Source organism: Pocillopora damicornis, chromosome 1 (genome assembly GCF_964200805.1).
Source record: "Pocillopora damicornis chromosome 1, jaPocDami1.2, whole genome shotgun sequence".
Lineage (NCBI taxonomy): Eukaryota > Metazoa > Cnidaria > Anthozoa > Scleractinia > Pocilloporidae > Pocillopora > Pocillopora damicornis.
Genome location: NC_142670.1, coordinates 10,673,272 through 10,683,939, shown reverse-complemented (window position 1 = coordinate 10,683,939; position 10,668 = coordinate 10,673,272). Strand labels below are relative to the sequence as shown.

At 35.7% G+C, this 10,668-nt stretch overlaps 2 protein-coding genes across 4 annotated transcripts in view; one reads left to right on the top strand and one right to left on the bottom strand.

The window, feature by feature from the left end:
* Positions 1-10,668, bottom strand: part of LOC149051912 (uncharacterized) — a 154,286-nt gene that overhangs the window by 34,892 nt on the left and 108,726 nt on the right. The window lies entirely within an intron of this gene.
* Positions 1-10,668, top strand: part of LOC149051921 (uncharacterized) — a 28,328-nt gene that overhangs the window by 11,970 nt on the left and 5,690 nt on the right. Inside the window, exons 2-8 of one of the 3 annotated variants that reach the window (XM_089196500.1) lie at positions 1,022-1,377; positions 1,636-2,081; positions 5,331-6,273; positions 7,297-7,775; positions 8,134-8,833; positions 9,456-9,555; positions 10,062-10,311. In XM_089196500.1, coding sequence (XP_089052626.1) covers positions 5,346-6,273; positions 7,297-7,775; positions 8,134-8,833; positions 9,456-9,555; positions 10,062-10,311 — 2,457 coding nt within the window. In that variant the 5' untranslated portion in view covers positions 1,022-1,377; positions 1,636-2,081; positions 5,331-5,345. The remainder of the gene's footprint in view (positions 1-1,021; positions 1,378-1,635; positions 2,082-5,330; positions 6,274-7,296; positions 7,776-8,133; positions 8,834-9,455; positions 9,556-10,061; positions 10,312-10,668) is intronic. The other 2 variants (XM_089196451.1, XM_089196557.1) reach the window with 2 other exon arrangements.

Here is a 10,668-nt window from a genome sequence, read left to right as displayed (position 1 = left end):
GATGAAACGATCCTGTGCATCTACAATGGCCATCAATACAATTGAATAAAAGTTCTTAAAGTTATGATACTCTTTACAGGCTTTCAGACCGCCAGGAGGGCACTGAATGGGGATGTGGCACCCATCTACAGCACCCCAGCAGCGGGGGAATTGCCAAAACGCTGTCATATCCACCATTTTCTCCATAATATTCTGTTTGGTGATTGGAAAATGCGCTTGCACCGAAGGTTTCCACAGGTTTCTTATGATCGCTTCACATACTTCCTCTATGATTTTGTGAACGGTCGTCACACCAAGGCCAAACAGTTCCGCAATGGTGTATAGGTAGTCACCTCTACCTAATCTGTAAAGACATATAGCCAGCCTACATTCGGCAGAAACGGGCCGCTCTGTGACAAAATCTTTCTCAATATCAGGTCGAATACTCTTCAAAATTAAGTTAAACGTATTCCTTGATACACGAAAGGTTTTCTTAAATCTTCCTTCATCATAGGACGCCCAGACCAATTCCCACCAACCTGTGTTTTTATGACTGCGACGACAACTGCGAGGTCTTCGAGCGCTAATTTCATCTTCACTTAACTGTAACAGGAGACACGTCAGCAAACAAAGTCGTACGAGAAACCTTTTCCTCATTAACACCAATGTAACCATATTACGCCGTAGTTGACGTCGCCGTTGTCTTTCCCTGGAAATTTTCTCGAGGAAAATTGTTTTCAGAGCTTTAGCCCGCGCCATGTTTGTTTCAAAATGACACCTCTGACCAGAGGCACTGCAGTTGGGAAGGAATTAAATTCGACCGTATTGATTTCGACGCATAAAACCACGCCACGATTTATGTCGACGGAACAACGAATTTAATGGAATTAAATTCGTCTGAATTAAATTCGACTGTAGCGCGACGTATAAACTAGGACTAAGAGTTAAACGGTGTAAGAATTAGGAGACCCGAAATTTACGCAACGTTACACTTGGGGATGTAAGCTTGTTGGCTGTTTTGACTTTTTTTTTTAATTGGTAGCCTAAAGATTACATAAGAATCCAGCACCAAACAAAGTATGTCAACGGAAGGACAGCGTCTACAGCGAGAGCACTATTCAACGAAGCCGTACCTTGCGTGACAAATACTGAGTAACCACATGGCTTCAATTGCATAATCAGTCATAATTTATTTACCGTGCTATTTTCGGCACGGCAACTGAATGTAAACAAGCCGTTGGTCGCGTGACGTTTGAGAAGCCTGAAATATTTTCTGGAGGGGGTTAAATAAATTGTGTGAATGAAGGAGTGTTCATTTGAGCAGAGACGTTAGACTGTCAGCGATTTGTATTTGGATTTTCGTTTGTTCACTGCAGGATTTGTTCACACTGCTGAGAGGTAAGAATTATGTTCCATATAGATACGAATTTAACTCACTTGTAAAGTGTAGCCTCGCCAGACTTCTGCGACGCGAAAAAAGATAATTCTGCCAAGAACCCACACTCTCCGCTCGATCGAACTGAAGTCATTTCCCCTGAAGTGCTTCTGCCGTCATTTCTGTCAGTTCACACAAACTTTCTGATATCTCCAGTATTCGCTGGTTCCCTTTGTATTTTGAGTGTGTGGGTTTCTGATCTATTATAATTTCAACTTTAGCGACACTCGTCAAATGCAAAGCACGAAGACATAACGATTTTGATAAAGTAAAACAAAGGCGCCTTCAAACGGCCTTCTGCATGAAACGAGTTAAAGTTACACACTCTCAGCAACAGGGAAAAGGAAAACAGTGATTGTCAGTTAAGATGGCCTTAACGGGAAGTTTTGATCGAAGATTCTCTCAGGAATGGAAAGAATGAAGGGACAACCTGTTTCTGATCGTCTTGAAGACAATCAGCTCTGATCATTAATCCTTCTGTCCGGTAGTTGTTCAGTTTTCAGTTTTTCGCGTTAAGCAATGGAAGTGTTTGAACTGATGACAAAATAGTCGCTTAATTCCATAGAGTGTAGTTGATTTCATCAGACAGAAGTTAGAGATGAACTCAAAATCTCTTGAATCTGTAAAGTAACCAAATAGATGCTTGATTGCTTTGATCTAAATGCAGGTATGTCAGGTATTTGATAAAATAAATTAAACTTGCTCGCTGTCTGCTTCAGTGATTGACAAGAGGGTCCCGTATACTCTTTTTTTCCTCGTGAATCGTGAATTAATTTTTTTCCTTTCCTTGAATCGTGATTAAAGATAATAAGATCTTTTTAGGTCCACGTGAAGTAATTTATTTAGTTAAACGTGACCCGTGAATGAAGAACTGAATTAAACGTGATTCGTGAACTATTTTGTATTGCACAATGAATTCCCAGCTTTTTGATGGTTTTAAAAATGTATTCTTCTCGAACAGCAGTGGTTAAGTTTTGACCAGGGTTGTGACAGGACATGAAGTTTACATGGATTAATAAAAGTCATAAAACAGACCTCTCATGTTCCTTGAACAAATAATGTAAGACATTCTGTCATCATTTGTCACTTAAGACTGTTCAAGACTAGGAAAATTGAAAATTTAGTAAGGGAATTTGGTCTCAAATGTGGGAACGTAAAAAAATATTGATATTATTCGTGATGTGTGAGAAGGCCAAATATTTTTATGTGACTGAGTTTTACAAAGGGGTATAAGTCCAAACCTCTGACAATGAAAAGATAGAATTCAAATTCCTGGAGACCTTTGAACTCAGTTCTTTGTGATTCATTAACAAACTCTCTCATTAATATGTATAAGCACCACATAATACTTGTAATGTGCATTTCAAGCCAAAAAAATTCAATTCCAGTATTAAATGGCCAGTTGTCTCTTGGTTGCAAAAAGAACAAAAAATTTCCTGTACATCTTCAATAATTTTGATTATTTTAAATAAGATTTACAATAAAAAAGCTGATTGGTCAAGAGCATTCAATCAATATGTAATAGTGTGTGACTAGTTAACATGATTAAGTGTAACATCTGAGGTTTATAGTGCATTTATCTTCACAAGATCAATGTCCGCCTAGTTTCCAAGACCTTACAGTTTAGTGTTCTCAAAAGTTTGTAAACCAAGAGAGATGCTCAAAATAGCTGAATGCCTAAAATTTATAATAAAACGATTATTTAATTCTTTTTTTTTTATATCATGCTCAACCTCATTCAATAATTGCTAATTACTCCGGTGTCAAGACCATGGATAGACCATGGTCATCCATGTTTCTGCCATGGTTGTTCACAGGACTTCCTGTTGTCCAATTCTGTTTGTAATAATACTCTTGATTAACAAATCAGATGACTGTTATCAATTAATCACAATATAATAAAATCTGAGAAAGAAACTATAGACACCATTATACATTTTCATAAAAAACAACAACAACAATTAACTCGGCAAAATGCAGGACAACAGTGTGCACACATCACACATTCTGTCCCCTTCCACAGGCATGACATGATAATTGTCCCTTTAATGGTCCTATAACACGGTCCAATTACAAGCATGACACATACACTGTACTATAGGTGCTCAAATTGGGCTGGAGATAACCAATCATGTTGAAGAATTTGGTTATAGTTTTGATTAACAGATGAAAGTTATATTTTCAGATGAAAGTTTTTCCTCCTCAACATTTTTTAATTCTGATATTTGCAAATTATTGAGCCCTGAAAAGGAAATAAGGATTTTTTTATTGCACTGAGACAGGGTAGCCTATATTAAAGATCTATGGTTTTCAAAATGGTTGATTTTTTTATTGCAAGTCAACCCTGAGTTTTTTTTTAACCATTACTTGTTTGTTTGAAAAAGCAACAAATGCATTCAGTGCACATTTGGGGACATGAATTATTTTGTTCTTAGGTAAACACTCTCATTCCCTTGACCCTCTCACTCCTAAGAACTCTTTAGTAATTCTCCTTACTGTTTGCCATACCATTCTTATGATGTAAGTTTGGAGAATTTGGTATTGGATCTTCTAATAATCCTCTAACTGATATTTTCCTTTGTTCATATCACTTACAATATCTGCTTGATGTTGTGTTAATATTTTGTAAGGAGAATTCCTGTATTGGTCACTCATGCAAGGTGAAGGGTTAAATAAATATGTTATACATGAGTTTTGATGTTGGTTAATGATTGCAGTTGTAAAATTTTAACTTGAATTCATTTTGCTGAAAATTAAATATTCAAGAAGCCAGGCACAATTTTTAAAGTTTTGGAGACAGTCCCTGATAGATTTGTTGATTAATGAATGATCTTAATTTATTTTAAAGTCAACTCTCTGCTAATGGACACTCTCGTAAGTGGCCAGTTCTAATTATGGACACTTTTTTCAATTCCTCATTTTTCTGCTTAGTACCAAGTGAGTTCTTAATCACTATCCTCAGTTAATTGATATAAACTTTTTCTTTTCACATTCCCTTCTTAGTTAAGCTTTTATTGATAAACATGAATAAGAGAATAAAACCAGTTTTCTCTACTCTTTGTTATTTTTTTATTTCATCAACAACATTCAATACATAACATAATGAGTACAGCAACTATGGGTGATTTGGATGATATTTCATGCAAAACATGTCTTCAATTGAAAATTGTAATCTTAAAACCATCATGCTGCTAGACAAACTCTGTTAAAAAAAAAAGCAAACAAAACAAAGAGCTCTCATTCTGATTATTTTTGTATCAAAACAGTGAATATGTCAGTGAGAAGGACTTATCCAATCAGTCTTTATTAAATGACTAGGATCATATTCTGATGAATTCACTCTGTTAATTGCAAGTAAAAATAGCTTACAGAGGATAAAATCAAACAACAGGTCTGAAAATTAGCAACTTGGTCTGATATCAACATAGAAATCATTCATGCTTTGGTTTATTTACAACTGTCTTAGGTTATCACATGAAAACAAAACCAGCCATAGATTTGCCCTAATTATTTTTTTCCTGTTGGATATTAATTTTGAAATGGAAGTAGTAATTCGTATGTTTTTGGAAAAACAGCTTTGAAAACTCAGTGTATTTAAATTCAAATATCTTTCTTGTTCATAATTGCCTTTTCGTTAACATCTATAACTCAAGCAATTGTTTATGAACACAAAAATTATACAATTAGATTTAAGTTGAAATGTTTCTGATGAAAATAAATAACTCAAGACCCTTTACGCATAAGCATCCGGTCCTTTACTCAAAATGTTTAAAAGAACACTGAAGGGTGGATTGCTTCCAAAGATAATGTACTACGAGGAATAAATCATTACCTTGGCTTGATTGTTATTATAAATGCCACAAGAAAGTTTAAGTTACTCACCTTTAATGACAGCTTGTTTTTTTCGTTCTGACAGTTACATTACTAAGACATGGATTCCCATATTTCTAAAGAAAACTTGAGAAGTAAGATTGTAACAGATCGTTCCGGAAGAAAAACATTAAATCTGTCAGCGTGGGATTTGCTGGAACTGCCTGAAGCGGTGCTGGAATTAACTGAGTTGGACGAACTTGACCTGTCAGAGAATAAACTTAAAACAATACCTGAAAATGTTGAAAAACTAAATAATATTACGGTCCTTTATGTAAGAGGAAACCAGCTGTCCATATTCCCCGCAAGTTTGACACAGCTGAAGAAACTCAGAGTGCTGTTCATCTCACTTAACAAACTAACCACCATCTCTGATGCTATTGGTGAGATGGTGGCACTAGAGGTACTGGGTCTGAGTTCCAACCAGTTGACTGTGTTAAATCCAGCTATAAAACAGCTGAAGAAACTCAAATGGCTGGACATCTTCGATAACAAACTAACCACCATCCCTGATGCTATTGGTGAGATGGTGGCACTGGAGGGACTGCATCTGAGTTACAACCAGTTGACTGTGTTGAGTCCAGCTATAACACAGCTGAAGAAACTCGAAGAGCTGTACATCTCACATAACAAACTAACCACCATCTCTGATGCTATTGGTGAGATGGTGGCACTGGAGACACTGGATCTGAGTTCCAACCAGTTGACTGTGTTAAGTCCAGCTATAACAGAGCTGAAGAAACTCAAACGGCTGAACATCTCACATAACAAACTAACCACCATCTCTGATGCTATTGGTGAGATGGTAGCACTGGAGAGACTGGATCTGAGTTACAACCAGTTGACTGTGTTAAATCCAGCCATAAAACAGCTGAAGAAACTCAAATCGTTGTTTGTAAATGGGAATCCTTTTACATTTGAAGGAATTAGAAGTGTTTCGGAGCTAGAAGATAGAGGAATAATTGACCGAGCATATTCAGATCTCCATGGTGAGTAAAGAAATTTCTGTTCACATCATTGTTGTGACATTTGCATTTACTAAATTGGTTCTAATAATTGATTTGCAAGTGGTTATTCTGCTTGTTACTGATTATTACAAGTAGCTGGCGATAATTAAACTGTAAATACTGTCACAGTTTTTGTGTGGTTTAACAAAGTTGGCATCACTTGAGAAATACATGACATTTGTAATGGAAGTTTTTGTTCTATATTGAAAAGCTTTATTTTAACAATTTGGCTGACATTTATTCATTCATGAAATTTAAGTTCATCAATAAGGAAATATGATTTGATGTGGAATCAAGAGAGTAAATGTTATTACAAATCATTCTATGCAGTTAGGAATTATTGTTTTGAGTTTTGCTTTCTATTTGACTGGAATAAAGAAAGGATAAAATGTATCCCAAGTAATTTCACGGTTGTTTTATTTTTTATCAAACAAAATTTGTAAACTAATACGATTTGTGAATTAAGTTACAGGAAAAGAACTTGAATTTGTTTTTAGCGTTGATGAACTTCTGATTGTTGTTTCCATATAATTTACACTAGTGATTTTTGTGCATTTTATTCTTTAACTTACAGTTGTTACCTTTTGGATATATGCGCTTTTTCTTTCTCTTTTACAAACAATGAATTGGTTATTGACTCCTCACTACTTAGCAGAATTGATTGAAGTCATTGCCTCTCTCTTGTGTGATCAGTCACAAGTGGTTCAGTTTAGTTTTGGTGTGCATGTTCACCAAATTCATCACTACATTTAATGCCTGAAGAGTTATTTTGATTGACTGTGTAACTTTTATGTAATAGTGGAATAAATGTGTTTTCCAAACTCACTAATATATTAACATCAGAAAAAAAAAATTTTGATGGTTCAGTTTTTATATACTGGCTTTTGACTTCAACATTGTTCATGTAAGGCATTTATACTAGTTGTTTTTTTTACTTATTTTGTACAAATTTATCAATGCACAAATTACTATTTTCTTTGTGTTGCAAAAAATTTTTCTAATTAGGCCAAATACCAGATAGACTAGAAGGACAGCTGGCTTATGAAAGGGCTTTGATAGGTGGATATGTCACGGTTAACCGCGGTAGAATATTACTCATTGGTCAGGACCGAGCTGGTAAAACTAGTTTAAAGAAGAGTCTCCTAGGCCTTCCATTTGACTCCAAAGAACAGAGCACTGAGGGGATTGAAGTGGATCCTTCAAAGTGTAAAATTGATGTTGACCAAGCTGCAAGCAACTGGCAGTCCATTGGTGAGAATAAGCCAGGACTGTTGGAATGTTCTGAAGATGTGGCAAAGATTATGGTAGAGAAAATGGTTATACCAGATCATTCAGTTAGAAAAATGTATATGCAGTCAGAAGATTTTGATGAAGAAGACAAAGATGAAAGTTCAGATGAAGATTTTGAAAAAGATTCAGCCTACATTTCACCTGTAGATTTTGACGAGGGATCTTTTGATGATTACAAATATGGAAGAAAAAAGGTGATGTAAGAATTCCAAAAATCTTCTTCACAAACATGCTTAAGGCAGCTTTTAATGACGGTATAGTTTTGAATGCCTAATGTCGACTGAAAATTATGGGAACCTTAAAGTGAGGAAAAAATTAAAATTGTTAAATCTTTTTTTAATTGATTTTTTTACTTTCTAATGGTCCTAGCCAAAAAACAGGGAACTGCTTGGTCTAACAATAATTTCCCTCCCACTTCATGTACTGTCATTTGATCTAATTTACATCAAACTGTGACAGAATTATTTCAGATGTGCAATTAGTTTGCTGGCTAAACTGAATTACTGTGGTACTCAAAGTAATTAATTTCACCCTATTTGATTCTTTACTCAGGTTGAGGAAACAGGAGATTACTGGACAGTAGATGGTTTCCATAACAGTGGCATTGAACACTCAGAGGACTGCATCTTAGATGAGCCCCAGGTAATTATTGATGTTACTCAACCCCCTGATACTGTGAAGCATGTTCATCAGTGGTTGAAGTATATCAAAGGAAAACGCATCAAAAGTGGCGTATTTAAAGAAGAATCCTATGTTTCAATGGATATGTGGGACTTTGCAGGGCAACACCTGTACTATGCCAGCCATCCTATTTTCTTATCACGACGAGCACTATACATATTGGTGCACAATCTCAGCAAGCCTTTGGATGCCACAGCTGAGCCCTGCATGAGACAAGGGAGTAACGATGTGAAATTGGAAAACCCTAACAATGCAACAAACATGGAGAATTTGCTGTCATGGCTGGCAACAGTACACGGTGTTGCCCTGGCAACTGATGAACCCGAAGGTGATGATGCACAACATAAGCTGCCCTACCTCCGCCCCCCAGTGTTTATTGTTGGAACACATGCTGACAAACCAGTTGAAGACATAGAAGTAATAAAGAAACAAATACAGGAGAGAATTTCTGGTATGGAATATGAGAAGCATGTGGTCAGACCCTTATTCTGCATTGATAACACTGAGAGACCAAACTTGATTAAGGAATTTATGCAGAAGTTTCAAAAGCAGATAGGAAAACATAAAACAGGTAAAATATTCTATATCTTATTGTATCCTTCACAATGTGTTACTTGCAGTTATTGATGGTTTTATAATTGCTTGCTAGCTTGTCTTTGCACCAATTTCAAGAACACGTAATTTGTAGCCATTTTTTCTTCTTTAATCAAAGGCCCATTTGGTAGATGGCTGGGAAGCATTGAGCATACAATAATTATTATCTGACTCACATTTACATGTCATCAAGTAGTTCTGCTTTGTGTCACTATAATTTTAAAAGGTTGCCAGACACATGGAATTTTTTCGTGGGAGTGGTGAGGGAACGATACTGCCCTGGTTGAATGAGTTTAATAGTGGAAGCTACTTAGAGTTGTTAATTTTTCTTATTGGCAGCACTCTTCTTAGCTTTCAGCTACTTTATGTACCAGCATTACCATACTGGGGCCTATAAATTTTGCAGACAGATCCATTAATTTCAAAGTTTGAATTAAGGAACAGAAGATGGTTTGAAGAGTTGAAGAGTTTATCATCTTAGCTTTGTTGTCAGCTGTAAATTATCTGCAATCACACATGAATGATACAAACTATTCTCATTGTAAGCACATGTTTCTGTGTTACATTGTGCTTTAAATTTATTTTCTAAACATATCCAGGCAAGGAAGAAGGAAAAGCAGATGGAATAAAAGAATTGCAGAACAAAATTCTGGAGGTGTTGGGGCAGGAGCCTTATATGGGGGAGAAAATACCAGTCAGGTAAATGAAAATAACATTTTATCTGGCAAACCTCACTTCATGGAGTACAGAATCAATTTTTGATTCAAACAGTCATGAATAGTACTTTGAAGAGCAGTCAGTGTTTTGAGTATAACTATATATGCATGTAAATTTGTATGAAAACAAAATCATCTTACCTCCACTAGTTTGAAGTCCATCCAAATTCTTAAAACATCAGACTGTACAAATACACAACAGTCATTTAAGTGCAAACAGACAAAACTCTCATTCATGACATTGTGACAATACTGTCTTTTGAAGAGGTGTGAATGTGAGATGGATATTTGAAAAGGCACATCTTTGAATTGAGATTGTTTGTGGGAAAAATATAACCATATTTGAATTGTTCAAAAGTTTGGGGAAAGCTAGACCAAGGAAATAGATTAATTAACACTGGAAGACTACAAATAAGTACATGTCTGACTGAAGTCAATATCCAATTTTAAACCCTTAATATATATTTCAAGTATTCTGTTTCCTTCTAGATGGTTTTTGTTTGAAAAGGTGATTGAAGCTTTGGTGGCTAAACAGATTTATCACAGAAACCTGCAACAACTTAAGCACTATGCAAAGAAAGATTGTTTCATGAAAGATGCAAAAGAGTTTGAGTCCATGATCAGTTTTTACCATGGTCTTGGGATGATAATCAAGCACCGCAGTACAGTTGTACTGAAGGCTCAGTGGTTGATTGATCTGTTCAAACAGCTGATAACCATTCCACCCTTCAATAAACAGGTAGGAAACAAATTTCATTTTAGAAAAGGCCTTACATGGAAAATGTTCATTAATTTAGACCAACAGAAAATGAGAGTGACACTTTCTTTTTTAATAAATAGGCAACTAATGCAACAGCTGTGACTCTGATCTTTACAACTGCTGACCTTAAGTTATTTCATGTACCTTTGCAGCTTTTTAGGTCATAGATTAATTGAGCCTTTTTACTCTACAATAGACTTGCATTGACTTGCTACCGCTCACAATTACTGTATTCACACAAGCGAATAGTTCTTTTTGCAATTGGCTTCTGTGGTGGTGAATAAGAACTGATAATCACTTCTGAGCAGCCCAAGATACAAAATTGGCCATTAAGAG